Genomic DNA, 26,915 nt, shown 5'->3' with positions numbered 1-26,915 from the left:
TATCTATGCCCGCTAACTGCGCCCACTAACTGTACCCACTATTGCGCCCTCTATCTATGCCTGCTAACTGCGCCCTCCAACTGCGCCCTCCAACTGCGCCCTCCAACTGCACCCTCTAACTGTGCCCTCTAAATGCGCCCGCTAACTAGTGGAGTCAACTAAATAGATTATGAACTCAACTTTTATTTTAGGGAAATGACTGAATGGATTTCTGTCTGGCAGACAGATCTGGGCACTGGATGGAGTGCGGTGAGGCATCGGTGCATCGTCCTGGGGGGTGCATTATTGGCTGGTATTACGAGCGGGGGGTAATGATACACGGAGAACATGAGAAGGATTGTACAAGACAGAACAAGGCTGGGAACGTTCAAAGAAGGAACAGGAGGCGGCAAACGCCTTCATTTACAGCACTGGGGGCAGAAATAATTCCTAAACAGCCCCCGAAAATCTTACAATTCCTTCCAGCGAGACCCCCTGTAATTAAAACTTAAGTTGGTAGTGGGGGGCAAAAAATGGAATATGGTGGTTAAAACTATTTCACCCCTTTAAATACTGATAAAGCAATCCCCCCAAGGCGGCACTTAGTTGTCACATGACTGTGCACATCTGACACCTTGGTAGAAAATATAAGTGATGGTGTCTGACCCCGATGAGCTGGCGTGGGAAAATAGTTGTCATGGAGAAATCAGCTGCAGGATGCTACAATGTAGAAACATTATTGTAACCGTGACTACAGGGGGGGGCATATAAAAGGTTTTCTCCACTAAATCAGAACACGTTGCGATCCCTGATGCCGATAATAATTTATACACATTACATATTTGTTCTCCTGCGTATCCTGGCGCTCAGATCTGCCGTGTATCCTTCCTCGTGAATTAATTAGCTGTAATCTTATCAAGGCCGAGTCAGGTCCTGGGAGAGAAAACGTAATTACTATATCTCAGCACCGAGAGGATTTAGTGGCAGATGATAAGCGGTGACATGACGCTCATCAATCATCGGCCTGTCACCTGCTTACAAATAAAGCGGCGCTCGACTCCATTACCCACAATATGTTCTGTGTCCTCAGTCATAAGTGTCAATCACAAGGAGACGGACAGAACGACAATTGTGGAATATTCTGAATTTCCTCCTGGAGTTTAGTAATGAGAAGTGATCGGAGAGATGACTGTGTCTATAATATAACGTACAGCAGCGGAATAGTGCGCCATATTTATCAATGTGTTGTGGTCCCCCTCCCCCAATACTAAGGCCATATTCACATGGCTGATTTTCACGCATATTTTTGGACGTGTACCGCGCCAAAGTGCCTATAAAAACCCTTACAAACAGTGTCCCGTGGATTTTAATTGGAAACCGCAAAGTGTTTCGTATGGGGCTGAATTTTCTGTGCGCAAAGTTGAAACCAGCGTTGTGAAAAAACAAAGTGACGTCACTTATTATTTCTTGAATGGGGCGGAATTCTCAGTCAAATCCACTTCTTATTTTTCCACTTGAAAAATGTACTGTGTGAACACGGCCTTAGGGTAAAGCTAAGTTCACATGTGGTTTTTACTGTACGTTTGACGTGTACGTTGATTTCTATGGTCAGGACGGCCTAACGGTGTCGTTTGCGCATACGTTTTGTGCGCTTATGTTCTATCCTTTTTTTTTCCATGCCCTGAAACTTTGTCTACTACGCTCTTCAGTCCTCTTCCAATATGTACACCACACGTATACGTTTTTATTTGTATTGAAGTCAATGGCGACGTATGCAATCTTAAACCCTATGTTGGCATACGTAAAACGTATACGTTTTTGTCACCATATATGGGAAATCTTGACCTTACAAAGTTTGATTTAGCTGAAGAACAAAAAAAAGTATACGTTCTTAGAGGGAAGAACGGACACAAACGTATAAAAACGTACACGACGTATACTACAAAAAACGTAAGTGTAGGTTACAAATGCATATGTTTTTGTAACTTTAAAATCGTATACGTCGTCGTATACCACAAACGTGTGCAGAAAACAAGATGTGAACTGAGCCTTACCACACAAGCGGCAGATTTTGCTGTGGCTTTTGCTTTGGATTTTGCTGTGGATTTTGCTGTGGCTTTTGCTTTGGATTTTGCTGTGGCTTTTGCTTTGGATTTTGCTGTGGCTTTTGCTTTGGATTTTGCTGTGGCTTTGGCTTTTGCTTTGGATTTTGCTGTGGATTTTGCTGTGGCTTTTGCTTTGGATTTTGCTGTGGATTTTGCTTTGGATTTTGCTTTGGATTTTGCTGTGGATTTTGCTGTGGCTTTTGCTTTGGATTTTGCTGTGGCTTTTGCTTTGGCTTTTGCTTTGGATTTTGCTGTGGCTTTTGCTGTGGCGTTTGCTTTGGATTTTGCTGTGGCTTTGGCTTTGGATTTTGCTGTGGCTTTTGCTGTGGCTTTTGCTGTGGCGTTTGCTTTGGATTTTGCTGTGGCTTTTGCTTTTGCTTTGGATTTTGCTGTGGCTTTTGCTTTTGCTTTGGATTTTGCTTTGGATTTTGCTGTGGCGTTTGCTTTGGATTTTGCTGTGGATTTTGCTGTGGCTTGCTTTGGCTTTTGCTGTGGCTTTTGCTTTGTATTTTGCTGTGGAATTTGCTGTGGCTTTGGATTTTGCTGTGGCTTTTGCTGTGGATTTTGCTGTGGCTTTTGCTTTGGATTTTGCTGTGGCTTTTGCTGTGGCTTTTGCTTTGGATTTTGCTGTGGCTTTTGCTTTGGATTTTGCTGTGGAATTTGCTGTGGCTTTGGATTTTGCTGTGGCTTTTGCTGTGGATTTTGCTGTGGCTTTTGCTTTGGCTTTTGCTGTGGCTTTTGCTTTGGATTTTGCTGTGGCTTTTGCTTTGGATTTTGCTGTGGATTTTGCTGTGGCTTTGGATTTTGCTGTGGCTTTTGCTTTGGATTTTGCTGTGGATTTTGCTGTGGCTTTTGCTTTTGCTTTGGATTTTGCTGTGGATTTTGCTGTGGCTTTTGCTTTGGATTTTGCTGTGGCTTTTGCTTTGGCTTTTGCTGTGGCTTTTTTGCTTTGGCTTTTGCTGTGGCTTTTGCTTTGGATTTTGCTGTGGCTTTTGCTTTAGTTTTTGCTTTGGATTTTGCTGTGGATTTTGCTGTGGATTTCTCCCCTTCTGCATTGAAAAGTGTGTAATCTGCAGTGAACGTCCAGAACGGAATGAACATGACATAAAAATCTGCAGCATCATCTGATTTACATGCGCAAAATGTTCAGCATCATGTGGATGAGATTTATTCAGATCTGCCTCTGGAGACTTTAATTTCATGATTATTAAATGGGTTGAATGAAATTAGAAAGAAGGATCTGCTTTTTATTACCAGAAACAGCGCCACCCTTGTTCATGGTTGTACCTGGTTTTGTAGCTCAGCCCCATTCTACGAGAACCAATCCCCTCTCCTGACGTGTCTATTTTAATTCTAGGAGGTTTTTCTTTATAACACTGCATTTTTCCATTCCTCTGTTATTCCTCCTAGACATTTATGAATAAATTGACAACTGGGTTTTATTTCCCTGGTCAATGGGCGTGTCCCTGCAGTCTCACTCTGTCAGCCCTGATTGGACAGTGTCAGTCTGTGTAGGGACACACCCCCAACTGGTAACACCCAGTTCTCAATTTATTCATAAATTTCTAGGAGGAATAACAGAGGAACGGCACAACATAGAGTTCTAAGAAAAGATGAAGAATTGTTAAATCACACGGCTTATGGACAAGAGTGACGCTGTTTCTAGGGGGTATTAGCAGATTCTTCCTTCTACTGTTACTGGAATACCCCTTTAAGGTAATAGAGGTGGGTTCACTAATTGCTCCCCGCTAGAGCCGAGTGCAGTCACGGCTGAGTCTTTACTTCATGACCAGATGGTATAATATGCCCTATATCAACTCCCTAATTAAAGCTGATCGGAGGGGGGGGGGCGGGGGGGGTCTTAACGGGGTCGTCTGTCGTAGAAAACCCATTTTCATATCCTGATTACCGCAGCAGGAGAACACTTTGTGATTAGCTTATTGCCAAGGGCCCTTCTAACAAATAGGTATTGTTTGAAAGTGGAGACCCCCTTTAAGAATCCCGCCATAGTTAACAGTGGTTGCTCGATGTATAGATGACGATGGTTTCCTAGTAATTATAACTTTCCAGATTTGTTCTTTCTACTACTTTCTATCAGATTGTTACACTCCTATAAAGCGATCGGGGGAAGCAGCTGCCGCCGTCTCTGGGGGATGATATAAAGACGGCGATTGTTTCTTGACAGCAGCTGTTCTGCCGCAGGTTCAGTGGAGCCGCATCGTTCATGGATTCACTGTCAGTAGCATTGTAATTGCCCTCAGTACACAAGAGGTTAACGCAGAATCGAACAGCGGCGCTGGCGCATTTCACTGAGGCCTATAAAACGCGTGGGGTTTATAAATCACAGCAGGTTGTGCCGTGCGGAGAGGGGAAGTGATTGGCATGGAATAGTTGCAGCATCAAGACATCACATTACACAACAGACACAACACAAATCATCACCGACGGCGGCACTCGTTTTGCTGCCAACGTGAAGCCCGTCAGTGTCTGACCGAAACGCGTTCATCTCGCCAAATATCATCAAGTAAACAGGGACATTTGTGTGAATTTGGGATTATCGGGGTAATAAATAATTGTGTCTTCTCTGTAGCTGCTGGACTCGGAATTATAATATGAACTACTGGCTCATCATCCGCCTGCCTATCCTCATCGCCATCGGGGTGAGTTGTTGCCGTATTCATTAGTAGCTGACACTCTGATCCTATATTGTGGCCCTTCATTCGTCGTCTTCTATCAACTCCTATTCAGTCTTTTCCTAGTTAAATCTGGTCCTGGGAAAGCTGGGTGACAATCAATATGGCTGCCATTAATGCAATGACGGGAGTTGTTGTCCCAGCTGTCCCGAGCTCTTGAAGGGCAGGTCTGCAGTCATGTATAACAAGGTAAAAATTACATTCAGAAGAATGAAAAAACAGCGTGATGTCTCGTGTGGAGGCCAAATGTGTCACTCAGCTTTGTCAGGATCCTGAAAGGCAAATCTTCTTAGTCAAGTAGAGAATTTTCCACTATTTCCATATTGCAGAAAGCGATTGTGAAACTGCAATTTGCGGCTCTCAGGACATGCTGGGAGTTGTAGTTGTAGAACCTCTGGAATAAAGTAATAGAATATAACAGTCAGTGAATAGAATTATTCCATCAGTATAACTACATCACTAAGCAAACGTACCGTTCATGACCCAGCTTTCCCAGGAACAGATACCACGGAATGTTCTTTAAAGTTTTTATCATTGATATTGTTGTCGCTTGTGGTGATTTTGTTACAGTGATCCCCTCCCCTCCCCCGCCATCTTAATATTTATTGAGGTCTAACCATATGAAACTGTCACAAATTAAGATGCAGAATTCCATGATCTGGGATCTCCGGTTACTTTGGCATCGGGTATTTAGGGCGCCAAGACGTCTGGAGATTGCATCTCTGGGTCGCCACCAGTACCGGGAGTAGAACCTGCGGCTTCGGAGCCGCAAGGAAGCAGTTGGACAGCTCCTGCCCGGGTATGCGGAGATAATAGAGGGGTCCCGCTTTGGAGTCCCCCGTTCTTAGTCGGTGCTTCCATTGGCAATAACCGCTCATCATTGGGGGTTGCCCTTGATCAATCTCGCTTGGACTGGACTGACGCTGCTCCGGGGTTCAGTCTATTCTTCATTAGACCCCCCTGTGCTGACACAAGGCGAGGCGCTGACGGGCTGAGATACATTATTAATCTTCCTTCTTCTGTACACAGGTGAATTTTGTCATCTTCATACGGGTAATCTGTATCATCATATCAAAGCTGCAGGCAAATCTGATGTGTAGAACAGACACCAAGTGCAGGTAAGTCGACTTCATTTCAGGTGCGCCGCTCGCTGCCTGGGCGCCATTAGACGTGGTCAACCATTGTGGATGGAGTATTTCTCTACTATGTAATATATTATAACAGGGCTGGATATAACACTCCACCTTGGAATATTTTCATATTTAGAGGTTATGTATGGAGAGTTGGTATAATTTGCCCTATTGCTGAAGCTGTTAAAGCAGATCTTCAGGCCCCTCCCCTTTATTAAGGCTCCTCCCCTCGGTCTATATGCAGACGTTTTCTGAGGGAAACACCACATTTTCTTATATAGTAATCTATAAAACTTTAACCAATTCATTGCAATTAATTAATGGAAATAATATTTTTAAAGGTATCTCCGGTTATGAAGTGCACTGCATAATATACATACATATACACATATATATATATACACATGTTGGCACAATAAACCACATTTTTTTCACCTTGATTATCGGAGTGCTGCTAGATTTACTTCTGGGATATCTGTATGGTCTTTGGATCGAGACTATCAGCTGGCACCCTTTACTATTGGACTTTTTTTGCTTGGAAACCGAGTGCTGCTGTCTCTCTACTGGTGTATGTATATATATATATATCATCTACTACATTATCTGTACTCAGAGAGTTATCACTGTGTTATCTGTGGTGTTACATAGGACTGCAGGTAACACTACTACATTATCTGTACTCAGAGAGTTATCACTGTTATCTGTGGTGTTACATAGGACTGCAGGTAACACTACTACATTATCTGTACTCAGAGAGTTATCACTGTGTTATCTGTGGTGTTACATAGGACTGCAGGTAACATCTACTACATTATCTGTACTCAGAGAGTTATCACTGTATTATCTGTGGTGTTACATAGGACTGCAGGTAACACTACTACATTATCTGTACTCAGAGAGTTATCACTGTGTTATCTGTGGTGTTACATAGGACTGCAAGTAACATCTACTATATTATCTGTACTCAGAGAGTTATCACTGTGTTATCTGTGGTGTTACATAGGACTGCAGGTAACACTACTACATTATCTGTACTCAGAGAGTTATATCTGTGTTATCAATGGTGTTACATAGGACTGCAGGTAACATCTACTACATTATCTGTACTCAGAGAGTTATATCTGTGTTATCAATGGTGTTACATAGGACTGCAGGTAAAATCTACTACATTATCTGTAATCAGAGAGTTATCACTGTGTTATCTGTGGTGTTACATAGGACTGCAGGTAACATCTACTACATTATCTGTACTCAGAGAGTTATCACTGTGTTATCTGTGGTGTTACATAGGACTGCAGGTAACATCTACTACATTATCTGTACTCAGAGAGTTATATCTGTGTTATCAATGGTGTTACATAGGACTGCAGGTAAAATCTACTACATTATCTGTACTATGAGAGTTATCCCTGTGTTATCTCTGGTGTTACATAGGACTGCAGGTAACACTACTACATTATCTGTAATCAAAGCGTTATCACTGTGTTATCTGTGGTGTTACATAGGACTGCAGGTAACAGTACTACATTATCTGTAATCAGAGTGTCATCAGTGTGTTATCTGTGGTGTTACATAGGACTGCAGGTAACATCTACTACATTATCTGTACCCTGAAAGTTATCACTGTGTTATCTGTGGTGTTACATAGGACTGCATGTGATATCTACTACAGTATCTGTACTGTGTGAATATATGTGCCAGTGTGGGTATATATGGGTCTGTGTCACGTTGGGTGTGTGGACCCACTGGGCCATACCGCCTTGACGGTATGGCAGCTGGCCAACAGGATGCAGGTCAGTCTATAGTTCGAATAGTGTACCTGTGGCAGCTCGGACAGTAGCAATGACAGGCTCGGCTGGGACTTAGGCAGCAGGCAGACGTCAGGCATGGTGTAGCAGGACAGGCGTGAAATACAGCACAGCACGGCACTTGACCAGGTAGCACGGGATACAGGATACAGGTACAGGAACGGGGAACACTGGGAGACCATTTTCTAGACAAACTTAGTGTACGACAACAACACACAGGCATGGGAGGAAGGGGCTGGGCTCTTCTTATAGTCCAGGGTACTCATGAGCTAATTTTGACATTAAACTCCGGTGCACGCGCTGGCCCTTTAAGAGCGGGCACGAGCGTGCGCGCGCACCCTACGGGAACCGGCCAACGTAAGCGTAAGTGGGTGCTGGCGTCTCCTGAGGAGACTGTGGCCAGCGCTCACAGACCCATGCGGCCATCAGGAGGTGAGTGAGTGAGCCTGACGGCCCGCGGCCATGGACATGACAGTCTGTTTGTGAATGTGTCTTTGTGCTTGTATATATGTGCCTTTTATGTATTTGTATATGTTCCGGTCTGTGTATTTATCTGCCGGTGTGTGTATATATGTGTCTGTACGTCTATATATTTACCTGTATGTACAGTTAGGTCCAGAATTATTTGGACAGTGACACAAGTTTCGGCATTTTAGCGGTTTACCAAAACATCCAGTTATATAATCAATATGGGCTTAAAGTGCAGACTCTCAGCTTTAATTTGAGGGTATTCACATCCTAATTTGAGGAAGAGTTTGGGAATTACAGCTGGCCAACAGGGCGCAGGTCACAGTCTATAGTTCGTATAGGGTACCTGTGGCGGCTCGGACAGTAGCAAGGCAGGCTTGGCTGGGACTAGGCAGCGGGTAGACGTCAGGTGTGGAGTAGCTGGACAGGCGTGGAATACAGCACAGCACGGCACTTGACCAGGATAACACGGGATACTGGATACAGGTATGGAAAACATTGGGAGACCATTTGCATAGACAAATTTAGGGTACGACAACAACGCACAGGCATGGGAGGAAGGGGCTGGGCCCTTCTTATAGTCCAGGGTACTCATGGGCTAATTTTGACATTAAACTCCGGTGCACGCGCTGGCCCTTTAAGAGCGGGCACGAGCGTGCACGCGTACCCTATGTGACCCGGCCGAGGTGAGTGGAAGTGAGCGCTGGCGTGTCCTGAGGAGGAGACTGGGGCCAGCGCTCGCAGACCCATGGCTGCGGCCGTCAGGAGGAGAGTGAACCTGACGGCCTGCAGCCACTGACATGACAGCTATTTAATGGGCTGCATGGACTATTCCCTCATTAATCCATCATTAATTAAGTAGGTAAAAGGTCTGGAGTTGATTCCAGGTGCGCCATTTGCATTTGGAAGCTGTTGCTGTGAACCCACAACATGAGGTCAAAGGAGCTCTCAATGCAAGTCAAACCGACCATCGTTAGGCTGAAAAAATGATGAAATCCATCAGAGAGAAGCACAAATATTAGGAGCGGCCACATCAACAGTCTGGCACATTCTAGAAAAAAAAGAGCGCACTGGTGATCTCATCAACTTCAAAAGGCCTGGACGTCCACGGAAGACAACAGTGGTGGATGATCGCAGAATCCGAAGAAAAACCCCTTCACAACATCTACCCCAGTGAAGAACACTCTCCTGGAAGTCGGAGGATCAGTATCTAAGTCTACCATAAAGAGAAGACTTCATGAGAGCAAATACAGAGGGTTCACCACAAGGTGCAAACCAATAATCATCCTCAAAAATAGAAAGACCGGATTAGACTTTACCAAACAACATCTAAAGAAGCCGCCCAGTTCTGGAACAGCATGAAACTAAGATCAACCTGGACCAGAATGATGGGAGGAAGAAAGTATGGAGAAGGTTTAGAACGGCTCATGATCCAAAGCCACCACATCCTCTGTAACACATGGTGGGGGCAGTGTGATGGCATGGTGGGGGCAGTGTGATGGCATGGTGGGGGCAGTGTGATGGCATGGTGGGGGCAGTGTGATGGCATGGTGGGGGCAGTGTAATGGCATGGTGGAGGCAGTGTGATGGCATGGTGGGGGCAGTGTGATGGCATGGTGGAGGCGGTGTGGAGGCGGTGTGATGGCACGGTGGAGGCGGTGTGATGGCACGGTGGAGGCGGTGTGATGGCACGGTGGAGGCGGTGTGATGGCACGGTGGAGGCGGTGTGATGACACGGTGGGATCGGTGTGATGGCATGGGCATGCATGGCTGTCTGGCACTGGGTCACTAGTGTTTATTGATGATGTGACTGAAGACAGAAGCAGCCGGATGAATTCTGAAGTGTTCAGGGATTTACTTTCTGCTCAGATTCCACCACATGCAGCAGGTTGATTGGACGTCGCTTCACAGGACAGATGGACAATGATCCAGAACATACTGCGAAAGCAACGCAGGAGATTATAAGGAAAGAATTGGAATATTCTGCAACGGCCGAGTCACCAGATCTCACCCCGATGAGACCGCTTGATTTCAGACTCCAATAGACAATGCTGCTAAGCTGGAGTCACTAATTATAACTCTGCCCTGATGGAGCAGAGATAAAAAGCAGCCGAAACCTGCCCTCTCCCCACATTTTATAGTGCCAGGATATTGGGGTGTGATGCCATGAACCAGCACGGGGATCTGTTTTACTTTTTGCTCACCCCCCCATCACTCCTCCATCTGTCATGTAAATGTGAATGTTGTAAAGTGTTGAGTCCTTCTGATCCGGTTGTTGCAATTTTTGTCCCTTCTGGGTCAGATTTCTTTTTGGTATTTTTTCTCCTGTGAATCGAGTATAGACCGGGCCTGGACAGTAAACCAGACTGAAGCTTCACAGAGTAGGCCGGACTCAACTCTAGGTATTGGGACAAAGAAATCCCAACGTGTTTATTGCGTCTAACCTGAGTATTTCGATTCTTCTGTCCCGGGCTGTGAGCTCCACTGATTCCTGCAGACATTGTAATAGGAGATATCCAGCTAGAGCCCTGCCAGGACCTTCCCCCTCAATGACGTCATCATAGAAGTATATTTCCCTTAGTGTTGGGGTGGCCATTCCTGCACAACACCCGCATCCAGGTGGCTACTGATACATTGTTACCACATCCAGCTAATGTCCGGTGATACATTGTTACCACATCCAGCTAATGTCCGGTGATACATTGTTACCACATCCAGCTAATGTCCGGTGATACATTGTTACCACATCCAGCTAATGTCCGGTGATACATTGTTACCACATCCAGCTAATGTCCGGTGATACATTGTTACCACATCCAGCTAATGTCCGGTGATACATTGTTACCACATCCAGCTAATGTCCGGCGATACATTGTTACCACATCCAGCTAATGTCCGGTGATACATTGTTACCACATCCAGCTAATGTCCGGTGATACATTGTTACCACATCCAGCTAATGTCCGGCGATACATTGTTACCACATCCAGCTAATGTCCGGTGATACATTGTTACCACATCCAGCTAATGTCTGGTGATACATTGTTACCACATCCAGCTAATGTCCGGTGATACATTGTTACCACATCCAGCTAATGTCCGGTGATATATTGTTACCACATCCAGCTAATGTCCGGTGATACATTGTTACCACATCCAGCTAATGTCCGGTGATACATTGTTACCACATCCAGCTAATGTCCGGTGATACATTGTTACCACATCCAGCTAATGTCCGGTGATACATTGTTACCACATCCAGCTAATGTCCGGTGATACATTGTTACCACATCCAGCTAATGTCCGGTGATATATTGTTACCACATCCAGCTAATGTCCGGTGATACATTGTTACCACATCCAGCTAATGTCCGGTGATACATTGTTACCACATCCAGCTAATGTCCGGTGATACATTGTTACCACATCCAGCTAATGTCCGGTGATACATTGTTACCACATCCAGCTAATGTCCGGTGATACATTGTTACCACATCCAGCTAATGTCCGGTGATACATTGTTACCACATCCAGCTAATGTCCGGTGATACATTGTTACCACATCCAGCTAATGTCCGGTGATACATTGTTACCACATCCAGCTAATGTCCGGTGATACATTGTTACCACATCCAGCTAATGTCCGGTGATACATTGTTACCACATCCAGCTAATGTCCGGTGATACATTGTTACCACATCCAGCTAATGTCCGGTGATATATTGTTACCACATCCAGCTAATGTCCGGTGATATAAAGTAACTTTCAGTCTGTGACCTCCAACAAGATCAGCACATCCCTCTCCTCAAATACTTTGTGCTGCTGGAGGACCATGCTCCATCCACTATGTAACTCCCAGTCTGTAACTTCCGACAAGTTCAGCACACTCTTCTCCTGAAATACTCTGTGCTGCTGCCCCACTGTCTAATTGGCTACACTCTGTTCTAGGAGATATCCAGCTAGAGCCCTGCCAGGACCTTCCCCCTCAATGACGTCATCATAGAAGTATATTTCCCTTAGTGTTGGGGTGGCCATTCCTGCACAACACCCGCATCCAGGTGGCTACTGATACATTGTTACCACATCCAGCTAATGTCCGGTGATACATTGTTACCACATCCAGCTAATGTCCGGTGATATAAAGTAACTTTCAGTCTGTGACCTCCAACAAGATCAGCACATCCCTCTCCTCAAATACTTTGTGCTGCTGGAGGACCATGCTCCATCCACTATGTAACTCCCAGTCTGTAACTTCCGACAAGTTCAGCACACTCTTCTCCTGAAATACTCTGTGCTGCTGCCCCACTGTCTAATTGGCTACACTCTGTTCTTGTGTAGTTGGATTCTCCCGACAGTTCAGATTCGTAACTTTTCCATATGAATATTGAAGACTTTTACAATCCTTACATCCCGGGGGCGATGAACCGTCACATTTTATTGGCGTTTACGTTCTCGTCATTTCCCTCTATAATGTCATATATTCACATTCGTGCCTTTTCTTTCTAATGAATATCCTTCACTTATCTCCTGACATTTCCTATTAACTTTATACTGCGACAATTATTTTCTCTCTCCGCTTCATACGTCCCATCCATACCAGATGTAAAATGAAAGATCTTTTCCTGGAGACAGTCAGATGTGGATTTGTACGATCATTTATATCCGCCTCATTCTCCGTCCTCCCACAAGTCCATGCTCAAAAGTGCTCCCTTATTTGACAAGGAACAAGAGCTCATCTCATCCGGAGATTCCTGGTTAATGAATTGAATGTCAGGACTACAGTGAAGACTGACACCTACATAGGCAGAGAGAAAAAGAGTGGAGAGGACGTGGCTGTGAATAACCGTGCGGTCATAAATGTCATTCAGTATCTGTGGGGGACGGTGACAACTCTTATGGGCACGATTACGGCAGCCATCAGTGGTTGTCACTCAGTATCTGTTACTCTTGTAGGAGACCAAGATCACTCAGAAATGGAATAGGAATAAATATGAAAGCAAATCTATCATTCCAGGTGAATGTTTAAGATAAGTCGTCATTTGTGTACTGGATAATTCCTGACCCCAATGTCCCGTTCCAGGTATTTTTAGCAGTTTCCCCTCTGCAGGATCCATCTATAATTGTCAGTTGCTCCAGTCGGGCGGCACTCGCTGCTATGATGTTCTCCCGCACTCAGGAGCACTGCACCCTATAGGGGATGTGGAGGCAGCTGTCACAAAGGAAGAGCCAGTATTATAAATGGTGCAGGGTAGGTCCCGGGCCCTGGTACAGATTTTGCATTGGGGCCCAGGAGCTTCAAGTTACCCTGATCTCTAAGATTTAACACTGGAAAGACTGAGCGGTGCTGCTCTTAGTAAAGCTCTGTGTAAGGCCTTATTTACACGGGCGTGATAAATGTCCGTGTGTCGGTCTTTGAAACAGCGGCCGTCCCGCGGACCTTTGTAATTCAATGGGGCCGTTCACACAACATTTTTTCAACGGACCGCGTGAAGGGTCCGTGAGAAAATAGGACATGTCCTATTTTTTCACGCTTCACGCATCCGCTCCATAGACTCTAATCTTTTTGGGATGCGTGACATCGCGTCCCGCAGCGCAGAGCACGGATGCACTGACGTTTTTCACGTCCGAGATGCGCAGCGCTCGTGTGAATCCGGCCTAAGAGTCCAATACCTGGAAGATGATCTGTTCCGCAGTCTCTATGTATTCAAATGTGCGTGCAGGCAACTTCCTCTCCCACTCTCGCCTCCTCACACAGTCTCTCTGCTCTGCGAGAAGATCCTCCGTGTTGTCCTGGTTTTTCAGTGAGTGCAGAGATTCTGAACAGTCCGGGACAGTTGAAAACATGATTACAGTACGGGACAGTTGTCCTGCAGCGAGGCAGGGACTCCTAGCGTCGTACATAACTATGATGCTAGGAGCCCGGCTCCCTGCACTGTGTTCGGTCCGGGACGTAACATGGTCGTGTGAACCCAGCCTTAGGGTCAGTTCACACAGTGCGTAAATACTGCAAATTTTCTGCAACGGAATTCTTGTGGAAAATCCACAGCAAATGCAGTGGCAGCAAAGTGGATGAGATAAAACAAATCTCATTCGCACGCTGCGTAAATAGTGAGCGGGAAAAAACACTCAAATTGACCTGCAGTGCAGAATTTTATTCCGCAGCATATCAATTGTATTTGCATAAACACTGCTTAATTGTTGCGGGTTTTCCCCATTGAATTCAATGGAGAGGTAAAACCCGCAACAAATAGCAGTTGTTGCATTTTTTTTGCAGCGTGTTCACAGCGATTCCGCCGCAAAAAAACGGAACTCAGAAAACAAAAATCTTATACTTACCCAAGAGTCTGTGTTTCTTCCTCCAGGCCGGCCTCCTGGGATGACGTTTGATCCAATCACCGGCTGTAGCGGCGATCACATGGGATGAAACATCATTCCAGAAGGCTGGCCTGTATGACGTCAGAGGGCCGGCCTCCTGGGATGATGCTTCATCCCATGTGATCGCTGCTGCAGCCAATCACAGGCTTCAGTGGTCTCTTGACATAAAACAGCAGGCTGGCTAAGTGCTGCAGTTTCCACCCGGAGTCTCCCTGCGGCCACCAGGGTGGATACCAGATACCACGGCCCGGTACCAAATGATCCACGGCCCGGTATCTAAACCAAAGGAATATCCAGGTATAGGGGGAAAGGGGCATTTTTCTATATGAACATATATTATAAAGTATATCATCTTTGCCTACACTTGATTTATGGAAAAAAAAATGTAAACTATAGGAAAGCTTTAAATATTTGAAATTCTTTTGGAGAATTTTAGTGACAGAAATCTTTAATCAACACCAAAAGTTTGTCACCCCCTTCATTTAGAGATGTTCTGATACCGTCATCCACAGCTGTGTTCACAATTCTGCTGCTTTCCTATGAACAGTTTATCATCTCTCACTGCTGCCCCCTGCTTGTTCAGACTCTATAGAGAGAGCGTGCTCTGCTGTGGTGCATTGTGGGAGATATAGTGTTTGCACAAGGCACCTAAGATTAGAGGATATTGACTATTCCACCATATTATGTCTTCTCTAATTAACAGACTAGCAAAATCCACTCTGACGCTGATCCCGCTCCTGGGGACCCATGAGATCATTTTCGCCTTCGTAACCGATGAACACGCCAAAGGATCCTTGCGTTACATTAAGCTATTTTTTGAACTCTCCTTCAGCTCATTCCAGGTAAGACATCTAGTTTTTCCACATTACTGTAGGGGGCAGTATTATCATACATCTCCCTCCCTGGTAGTATAAAAGTCTTCCTTATAAGGACAAGGGGATTAACAGAAGTTGAAATATATATATACATACAGTATGTAGCAGAATTTAGTGTTTGTTAGTGCGGCAGAGCTGAGTTTGCCATTTTGCACAACTGATATTATAATGTGTTCCCTGTGGTTTTCCATAAGACTGCAGGTAAACCTACTAATTTATCTTAGTTCAAAGAATTATCTTGATAACGCAAAAGAAACCGCTCAATGACAATATCCGCTCTGCTGCATCTGCATACCTCTATAACAGAACGCATATATAAATGAAGATCCGACACTCAACAACTTTTTCTTTGATCGATAATATTTTTATTAGCAATCCACAGACAAAAAAATGATGACGTTTCGGTCAAAACACTATGAACTTTTTGAAATCCTCTGTAAAGAATAATTCTGATAAACACATTTTTATAGTAACACTTGTCATAAGAAATATAATCTCTATTCCCCGGGTTTCTGACCAAGTGTTACGTAACAAATGCATCTAGACACCGACAACATTAAATCTGGTGCTGATCTGGTGCTGATCTGGTGCTGATCTGGTGTCCCTACAATTTGCTGGGCATTTAGATCAACATTTTCTCTCTACAATTATACAAGTTGTAAAACAAAACAAAATCTCATATTGACGAGATAAGCAACTAAACCGTAACCGGATTGCGTTTGTATTAAGGAGAACACGCGGTCTGCGACATCCGCCGCCAGAAAGGACATAAAGGTATGTGCACATGTAGTGTTTTCAGGCGTATTTTGGGGCATTTATGCCTCGAAAAACGTCTGAAAACACGGAAGCAAAAAGCCTGCAAACATCTGCCCATTGATTTCAATGGGGAAAACGGCGTTCTGTTCCGACGGGGCGGTTTTATACAACTTATTTTCAAAAAACAGCGCGTAAAAGGACGCCCGCGAAAAAGAAGTGCATGTCACTTCTTGAGCCGTTTTTCATTAACAAAAATGATGTAGAAAAAGGAAAATGATGCACTCAGAACATAAAAGGAAATGCCACGTTATGCAATAAAGAGAATTCATGCGATAACGGGAAATCCCTTAAAAAACACAATCCGGTAAGGGGCTTCCTAGAGCGCATCACTTCATCATGTAGCAATTTTCAAGGAGCCTTTTGTTACAAAAGAGAGTCAGATATTAGAATATTTATAAACAGATTAAACAAATAATCAATATTTTGGGAGAAGCTTTGAATATCGCAGTCACGATTCAGACCCTGGGGTTCGAGAGACTGAAGTGTATAAATCCAGAAGGATTCTCTACACTTTAGTAACTTAACACAAGCCACCCCCCCCCCCCCCCAACGCACGTCGGGGTCATGTGATTTCCTCCAAAATTTGATATTTTAACTGTGAGACCGTATGTCCCATTTTATTCAAATGCAGAGGTACCGGTAGTAACACATTCTCGCATAGTGTTGTCGATTTATGTTGAGTAGTTTTGCCAACATATACGAGACCGCAAGGACACTTGATCACATACACAACAAAATTGTAATCGCAAGTGTAAAACCCCTTCATATGAAAAGCTCCGCCTGACCAGGGATGATAACATTTATCTCCCGTCGTTATATTGGAACGTTGCATGCAATAAATGTATCGGAGTACGGACTCAATAGAAAGTCTATGACACCGATACATCGGCTTTCCGGGAAAAAACAAACAGACACGAAGCGGCTGAGCGCTCACACGAGCACTTCAGCTGCTTCGTTCTACTGATTGGTGGGGGTCTCAGTGCTCGGACCCCCACCAACCCAATCTTCTGACATGTCACTATGACATGTCAGAAGTTTGTCAGGTTCCTTGAATTCCTTAACCGTGGGATAGCCTTTCTGCAGGAGGGGCCAATGCGGACGTATAATTGTGTGTACCCTTTATGCAAACAAATGAAAAGAATGTACCAAGGGGATTCAATTCAGGGATAAAGGGAGACTGAGTTTCTTCTGATTGGACTTGTAGAGTTGTGTACGGATAACCTCTATCAATGAATTTCTCTTTCATTATCTTATTGCTAACTATACGTTCAACTAGTTGAGAACTAGGAATAGATTTTTTCATAGGTGTGGAATGACGGCTGGTATAGTGCTAAAGATTATTACTATCGCTATCCTTAACAAAGGGGTCTGTGGGGCAAAAAACATTTTCATCCTTCACAGTTGTCGTATCTAGGAAATCTATCTTTCGAAGATCATAATGAATAGTGAATTGGAGTTCAGACCAAACACTATTAGGATATGTATGGAACTCGGTGAAAGAGTCCAATGTGCCCCCCCCCATATGCAAAAAATATTGTCTACATATATTTTCAAAACTACTGCGTCCTCCAAAATAATTGAATTGTTATAAACTAAATGTTCCTCAAAATAAGACATAAAGCATTTCGCATCTGGGGGGGGGGGGCACATTGGACCCCATCGCCGTACCTTGCGTTTGTAAATAAAAGTTATCCGGAAAAAGAAAAAAATTCTTTAAGACCAAATTTAATAAGTCCATATAAAAATCAATTGACATTTCTTGATGATCAGATTTCCTCAACATGTCACGTACTGCCATAAGACCTTTCTCTGGATTGATGTATATATATATATTGTTGGATACTATTTATTTGTTGGAAGAATTCATTAGTATCTAGCAAAAAAGATTTTGTCTTCTTCACCATAGGGGTTAAAACTTTTTCAAGAGTACTGAAAGAGGAGATAATAAAGATTCTGTCGAGGTCACTATGGGTCTCCCCGGAGGCCTCTGTAACCGCCAGTGTATTTTGGGTAACGTATAGACATTTGGAATAATGGGTTTAGGATTAGTGAGGAAATCAACAATTTTCTGATCAATTACCTGACAATGTAAGTACCAAAGTTTCCTGTATCTCAGATTCGACCTGCCTAGAGGGATCACTGTGTAATTTCTTATATACCGTGTTATTTTGTAATTGGGAATTGATCTCCAATAGATAATCCTGTCTATCCATAATCACAATGGCCCTTCCCTTATCGGCAGGTTTAACTACTAAATCCCTATCCTGTATGGGTGATCTCAACGCTCGTAGATCTGTGCTAGAAAAGTTACTCGTTGCACATAAATAACCCCTGTCCACATCTTTCCTAAACTTCTCCACGTCTTCTTGAACCAATCACTTCCAATACCGGACCCCCCCCCCCCTAGGTGGCATAAAGGTCCTCTTATTCCTTAGCCCCAGTGAATTCAAATCAACCCGTGTTGTAAAAGGTTTTACTATTGGGGTATCAACTTTCTCAGAAAAAAATACTTTTAAACGAAGGTTCCTATTGAATGTTTGCCAATCCATATCTAAAGGAAATGTGTCGAATTTGTATGTGGGACAATAGGATAAACCTTTTTTGCACGGAAGGCTCATATTCATTTCATTTATGGAATATTTTCATTCACAGATATAAGTCAGGTGATTAAGATTTCCGGTAGTAAAGCCTTCACGTGTATACACTGCGTCCATGTATAACCAGTCCAAACGGACGTTACGTAATTATCTCAACAGCTGGGCACTAATGAAAAATGTAAAAGGCCTCGTGTGATACGGGTCAGTGGCGCTTATGTCCTTTCTGGCGGCGGATGTCACAGACAGCGTGTTTTCCTTAATACAAACGCAATCCGGTAAAGTTTAATATGACATTTTGTTTTGTTTTACAACTTGTATAATTGTTGAGACAAAATGTTGATCTAAATGCCCAGCAAATTGTAGGGACACCAGATCAGCACCAGATCGCACCAATTTAATGTTGTCGGTGTCTAGATGCATTTGTTACGTAACACTTGGTTAGAAACCCGGGGAATAGATATTATATTTCTTATGACAAGTGTTATTATAAAAATGTGTTTATTAAAATTATTCTATGCCCCTAAAATTATGCCTAAAATGTACTTCTTCTATGCGACCACAGGGGGCAGTATAAAATTGGAAATATATATCACTGTAACAGATGCACTGGATGACATTTTCCCAAATACCACAACAGGCAGTATTGTAATGTACATATATCTAGAAAATAGGTGCAGTTCTTCTCTGTACCCATAGGGGCAGTGCAGTTCTTGCATATCTGTGGTTCTACTGTAAAAAAGGAGCTTAAGGATGAAGTTCTTCCTATCATCTCTGGGGGCACTGCCTCAGGGTATTTGTTTCTCTATGAAGTTCTTCCTACTACCACTGGGGGCAGTATCATTTTTTTATTATTATCATTTATTATAAACAAAGTATCTCTTCCTTAAATTTAGATCCACATGACAAAGGGGCGCATGAAAGGCTTTGCTCTGGGACCCCATGATAGCGCTTGCCTACCCACTATTCGTATAAACAAAAATCCTGCAGAATTAATGCCACAGGTCAATAATCCAATTATCTGTAGATGGGAATAGGAAATTTGATGATATTTCTCATCATTTATATGGAAATCATGATATCCCATAGCAAGGAATTGAAAGAATGCCCTTCACCCCCACTGCCACCCCAGAATAGTATAGGATATGTAGGAACGTATAGGGGCACCTACCTGCTCCACAGAATATAACAATGTGGAGTAAACTGCTTGCACACCACTACATTCTAAATTGACTCGATTATCTGCAACCTACACAGATGTGGCGCAAAAGACGTTAAACTAAAATTAGAGAAGAAAGAATTGGCTCCTGGCGATTGCCGCTGCCCTGTCCAGCTCTCCTATAGTTTTTAGGGTACTCACCTACGTATATTATATTCTTATATCCATCCCATACATCGGCTTGTCAAATACAAGACAGCGTGGGGATGTAAGGCAAAAAACACGACTGGATGTGTCGCCCCCTGCTGTAATATATTGTGGAGAAAATATTCTCAGTCCTTTTAGTAGTCTCAGTCCTCGCAGTATTCTCAGAGCTCCAAGTATTCCTAGTGCTCCTAGTACTCCCTTTTTTTTCAGTACTCTTAGTATTCCCAGTGCTCCCACAATTTCTTGTCCTCCCATTATTTTTCACGCTCCCAATTTTTGCAGTGCTTCTAGTATTCCCAGTGCTCCCATTATCCATGTTCCCAGTGCTTTTATTATTCCCAGTGCTCCCAGTGTTTTTAGTGCTCCTTGTATTCCCACTGCTGTCAGTATTCCCAGTTTTCCTAATATTTTCAGTGCTCAGTCCTCCTAGTATTCCCAGAGCTCACAATATTTCCAGTCCTCCTAGTGCTCGCTGTGCTTCCAGTATTCCAAGCGATTTCAGTACTCCTACTGTTCCCAGTATTCTCAGTGCTTCCAGTATTCCCACTACTCCCAGTGTTCCTAGTATTCCGTTTTCCCTGTGCTCCAAATACTCCCAGTTTTCTCAATATTTCCTGTGCTGTTTCCAGTATTCCCAGTGCTTATTTCTGTATATACAGTGAAGGAAATAAGTATTTGATCCCTTGCTGATTTTGTAAGTTTGCCCACTGTCAAAGTCATGAACAGTCTAGAATTTTTAGGCTAGGTTAATTTTACCAGTGAGAGATAGATTATATTTTAAAAAAACAGAAAATCACATTGTCAAAATGATATATATTTATTTGCATTGTGCACAGAGAAATAAGTATGTGACCCCCGACCAACCATTAAGAGTTCAGCCTCCTCCAGACCAGTTACTGCTCCAAATCAACTTGGTGCCTGCATTATAGACAGCTCTTACATGGTCACCTGTATAAAAGACTCCTGTCCACAGACTCAATGACTCAGTCTGACTCTAACCTCTACAACATGGGCAAGACCAAAGAGCTTTCTAAGGATGTCAGGGACAAGATCATAGACCTGCACAAGGCTGGAATGGGCTACAAAACCATAAGTAAGACGCTGGGTGAGAAGGAGACAACTGTTGGGGCAATAGTAAGAAAATGGAAGACATACAAAATGACTGTGAGGCTGGGTTCACACGACCTATTTTCAGGCGTAAACGAGGCGTATACATTATTTGCGGGACACTTATATACATTATATGCGGGACACTTATATACATTATATGCGGGACACTTATATACATTATATGCAGGACACTTATATACATTATATGCAGGACACTTATATACATTATATGCAGGACACTTATATACATTATATGCGGGGCACTTATATACATTATATGCGGGACACTTATATACATTATATGCGGGACTCTTATATACATTATATGCGGGACACTTATATACATTATATGCGGGACACTTATATACATTATATGCGGGGCACTTATATACATTATATGCGGGACACTTATATACATTATATGCGGGACTCTTATATACATTATATGCAGGACACTTATATACATTATATGCAGGACACTTATATACATTATATGCGGGACACTTATATACATTATATGCAGGACACTTATATACATTATATGCAGGACACTTATATACATTATATGCGGGACACTTATATACATTATATGCGGGACACTTATATACATTATATGCGGGACACTTATATACATTATATGCGGGACACTTATATACATTATATGCGGGACACTTATATACATTATATGCGGGACACTTATATACATTATATGCGGGACGCTTATATACATTATATGCGGGACGCTTATATACATTATATGCGGGACGCTTATATACATTATATGCGGGACGCTTATATACATTATATGCGGGACGCTTATATACATTATATGCGGGACGCTTATATACATTATATGCGGGACGCTTATATACATTATATGCGGGACACTTATATACATTATATGGGGGACACTTATATACATTATATGCGGGACACTTATATACATTATTTGCGGGACACTTATATACATTATATGCGGGACACTTATATACATTATATGCGGGACACTTATATACATTATATGCGGGACACTTATATACATTATATGCGGGACACTTATATACATTATATGCGGGACACTTATATACATTATATGCGGGACACTTGTATACATTATATGCGGGACACTTGTATACATTATATGCGGGACACGTGTATACATTATATGCGGGACACTTGTATACATTATATGCGGGACACTTGTATACATTATATGCGGGACACTTGTATACATTATATGCGGGACACTTGTATACATTATATGCGGGACACTTGTATACATTATATGCGGGACACTTGTATACATTATATGCGGGACACTTGTATACATTATATGCGGGACACTTGTATACATTATATGCGGGACACTTATATACATTATATGCGGGACACTTATATACATTATATGCGGGACACTTATATACATTATATGCGGGACACTTATATACATTATATGCGGGACACTTATATACATTATATGCGGGACACTTATATACATTATATGCGGGACACTTATATACATTATATGCGGGACACTTATATACATTATATGCGGGACACTTATATACATTATATGCGGGACACTTATATACATTATATGCGGGACACTTATATACATTATATGCGGGACACTTATATACATTATATGCGGGACACTTATATACATTATATGCAGGACACTTCTTTGCAACGTAATTTGAGCCGTTCTTCATTGAACTCAATGAAGAGCAGCTCAAGATTTACGAGCGTCACAGACGCCTCGTATATTACGAGGAGGAGCATTTACGTGTGAAACGAGGCAGCTGTTTTCTCTTGAAAACAGTCTGTCTTTTCACACGTAAATGCCTGCTATCGTGTGAACATACCCTCAATCGACATCGATCTGGGGCTCCAGGCAAAATCTCACCTCGTGGGGTATCCTTGACCTTGAGGAAGGTGAGAGCTCAGCCGAAAACTACACGGGGGGAACTTGTTAATGATCTCAAGGCAGCTGGGACCACAGTCACCAAGAAAACCATTGGTAACACATTACGCCGTAATGGATTAAAATCCTGCAGAGCCCGCAAGGTCCCCCTGCTCAAGAAGTCACATGTACAGGCCCGTCTGAAGTTTGCAAATGAACATCTGGATGATTCTGAGAGTGATTGGGAGAAGGTGCTGTGGTCAGATGAGACTAAAATTGAGCTCTTTGGCATTAACTCAACTCGCCGTGTTTGGAGGAAGAGAAATGCTGCCTATGACCCAAAGAACACCGTCCCCACTGTCAAGCATGGAGGTGGAAACATTATGTTTCTCTGCTAAGGGCACAGGACTACTTCACCGCATCAATGGGAGAATGGATGGAGCCATGTACCGTCAAATCCTGAGTGACAACCTCCTTCCCTCCACCAGGACATTAAAAATGGCTCGTGGCTGGGTCTTCCAGCACGACAATGACCCGAAACATACAGCCAAGGCAACAAAGGAGTGGCACAAAAAGAAGCACATTAAGGTCATGGAGTGGCCTAGCCAGTCTCCAGACCTTAATCCCATCGAAAACTTATGGAGTGAGCTGAAGATCCGAGTTGCCAAGCGACAGCCTCGAAATCTTAATGATTTACAGATGATCTGCAAAGAGGAGTGGGCCAAAATTCCATCTAACATGTGTGCAAACCTCATCATCAACTACAAAAAACGTCTGACTGCTGTGCTTGCCAACAAGGGTTTTGCCACCAAGTATTAAGTCTTGTTTGCCAAAGGGATCAAATACTTATTTCTCTGTGCACAATGCAAATACATATATATATAATTGTGACAATGTGATTTTCTGTTTTTTTTTATATAATCTATCTCTCACTGGTAAAATTAACCTAGCCTAAAAATTCTAGACTGTTCATGTCTTTGACAGTGGGCAAACCTACAAAATCAGCAAGGGATCAAATACTTATTTCCTTCACTGTATCTGATGTTAGAAGATGTTAAGTGCTTGATCTCAGCCACACTAATTCCCTGTCTCTTCCTTTCCAGGGTCTGATGGTTGCCGTGTTGTACTGCTTCATTAACAATGAGGTGAGGCACAGCAGAGTCCAATACCAGACACAATGATATTTCCCTCCAGGTACCAAAATCAACCCCAAGTAATAAGTCAACTCAGTTATTGACCTGTATCTGGAGCAAAGCGACCAGAGGTGAACCCCAAACCTCCCAAGGAGGAGACACATTGTAGCATAGAGAGGAATAGGATTACCCCAAATACCTGTGTACTCTCATTCTGGGGGCCCACATGTCAGTGTCATTATCCTGTAACCTATTAGTGTGTCATTGTCCTGTACCCCAAGTGTCAGTGTATCATTATCTTGTCCCACAAGTGTCAGTGTGTCATTATCCTGTCCCCCAAGTGTCAGTGTATCATTATCCTGTCCCCCAAGTGTCAGTGTCATTATGCTGTACCCCAAGTGTCAGTGTATCATTATCCTGTACCCAAGTGTCAGTGTCATTATCCTGTACCCCAAGTGTCAGTATCCTGTACCCCAAGTGTCAGTGTTATTATCCTGTACCCCAAGTGTGTGTGTCATTATCCTGTACCCCGTGTCAGTGTATCATTATCCTGTACCCCAAGTGTGTGTGTCATTATCCTGTACCCCAAGTGTCAGTATCATTATCCTGTACCCCAAGTGTCAGTGTGTCATTATCCTGTGTCAGTGTCATTATCCTGTGTCAGTATCATTATCCTGTACCCCAAGTGTCAGTGTATCATTATCCTGTACCCCAAGTGTCAGTGTGTCATTATCCTGTACCCCAAGTGTCAGTGTGTCATTATCCTGTGTCAGTGTGATTATCTTGTACCTCAAGTGTTATTGTGATGAAATAGATTACAGTGACAGTCTGGAATTTAAATATAATGGGTCCCTGACCTCACACGTCACCTCTTGTTACCTCTCTGTTTCTAGTGATATTGTGCTTTGTATATAATCCAGTTGAGTTGCAGTTCCGGCACTGCGTTTCCATATAACACATTCTTCTGTTTCCACGTGTCTTGGTGCAGTATCCGCTTCCTTTTCTCTTGTATTTGCAATCTTGAGTGATATATTATTTGCATAGCAGAGTTGCACTGAATGCAGCTCCATATTCTGTATCCTTCAAGCCCTGAGATGCAAATATAAGTGACTACTCTGTGATTGACAGAAGCATCTGAACAAGGTCCTAGGTCCATACACTAAACATAACATCTGTACATGTGAGATATAAACTCACGCTCTCTGTCTGCTGCTCCTAGGTCCAGGCTGAGTTCCAGAGGAGATGGGAACGATGGAGGCTGGAACATTTATACAGCCAACGGGACAGCAACATGAAACCCATCAAGTTCCCGGCCAACAGCCTGAGCAGCGGGGTGACCATGGGCAGCAGTGTCTAACTGTGTCTCCTCATAGTCCAGAAGGATATTCATTGCCCAACCATGAACTGTGGTGCCACCAAAGGTTCTCACAAGCAGCGAGGTCCATCGTTTCCCACAACAGAAGACACTCTTCTCTATTTCTGTTTGTATATAAATAACATTGACATTTTGCTGCTATTAGTGCTTGTGTTAAGCGGGTGAGCCAACCACCCCACCATTCAGTCAAGAGAAGAACCTTGAGTTTGGAAGGATAAGAAAAGTCTTGATCTTCTTGTATCCACATCTGAGGTGGTGGCGGTGGCACAGAGACGCAGAACGGTATCTAGAGACAATACAAGGATACCATTGCTTGGTCGCTCTTGGAAGGACAGGGATGGATACAGATTTTTATTGCATTGATTAAATGTTCCTTTCAAGCTTTCATGTGCAGACCACGATCAATAAACAAGGCCTCTAAGTGGCCCGGAGAACGTTGACGAATGTCTTCATGGTACAGTGACAGGGCTTTATTTTCTGGAATTCTCTTTGGATGTCTTCGCCAGCGCCTTCACGTATAATCCATCACATCAGATGGGGGGGGGGGGGTCAACATAAAGGTTTTTCATTTTACCTGCAATACTGTTACATAGGCAATGATATAGCAGAATCTACCTATAAAGTACAAAATTCCTACTACCTAAACAATCCCAAGACAAACCCCAATGTTTTCCTTTCCCTATAAAGTTACAGGTACCAATGGTTGCTTGTAGCCCTCTTGGGATGTGTTATTATCATGGATGGTTGGGGGTTGTCCATGTCATGTTGACCCTTCCTCAATCATGTTCGATCAGCTCAAGGTGTCAACTTGGGTGGTGTGAACTTCTTCAGGGCTTTTGCCCCTCCCCATGGAACTCAATGTTAGAAACAAGGAAGAGGAACTTGCACAATGGTCACACCGCCGTTCTGTTCTATACGGGATGTAAATGAAGAACCGGGTGTGGATCGTTCCACTCTTCCTGTCTCAGAATAAATAGGAGGAGGTGGCTCGAACCAACACCAGGAAGGGTGGCCTTTTTTTTTTTTTTTAAGGAGATCTCCTCTTCCCTATATTCATCCCTGCGAATGGTCATATGAGCAAAGGACAATAATTTGTAATCAAAGAGCATTGAAAGTAATGAAAATAGACAATTGCCTTAGTGGCCAGTTCAGAATTGCATAGACATATGGTGGCCAACAAAAGCA

At 43.2% G+C, this 26,915-nt stretch overlaps 1 protein-coding gene across 1 annotated transcript in view; it reads left to right on the top strand.

The window, feature by feature from the left end:
• The window catches only part of GLP1R (glucagon like peptide 1 receptor), a 171,566-nt gene extending 145,398 nt beyond the window's left edge, over positions 1 to 26,168 (top strand). Inside the window, exons 8-12 of the mRNA XM_075863773.1 lie at positions 4,675 to 4,744; positions 5,807 to 5,895; positions 15,262 to 15,400; positions 24,326 to 24,367; positions 25,575 to 26,168. Of these exons, the coding sequence (XP_075719888.1) occupies positions 4,675 to 4,744; positions 5,807 to 5,895; positions 15,262 to 15,400; positions 24,326 to 24,367; positions 25,575 to 25,712 (478 nt within the window). The 3' untranslated portion in view covers positions 25,713 to 26,168. The remainder of the gene's footprint in view (positions 1 to 4,674; positions 4,745 to 5,806; positions 5,896 to 15,261; positions 15,401 to 24,325; positions 24,368 to 25,574) is intronic.
• Positions 26,169 to 26,915: the final 747 nt, after the last annotated feature.

This window comes from Rhinoderma darwinii, chromosome 4, assembly GCF_050947455.1.
Source record: "Rhinoderma darwinii isolate aRhiDar2 chromosome 4, aRhiDar2.hap1, whole genome shotgun sequence".
NCBI classification, from domain to species: domain Eukaryota; kingdom Metazoa; phylum Chordata; class Amphibia; order Anura; family Rhinodermatidae; genus Rhinoderma; species Rhinoderma darwinii.
The sequence above is the reverse complement of the archived record's forward strand: the minus strand, read 5'-3'. Positions and strand labels throughout refer to the sequence as shown.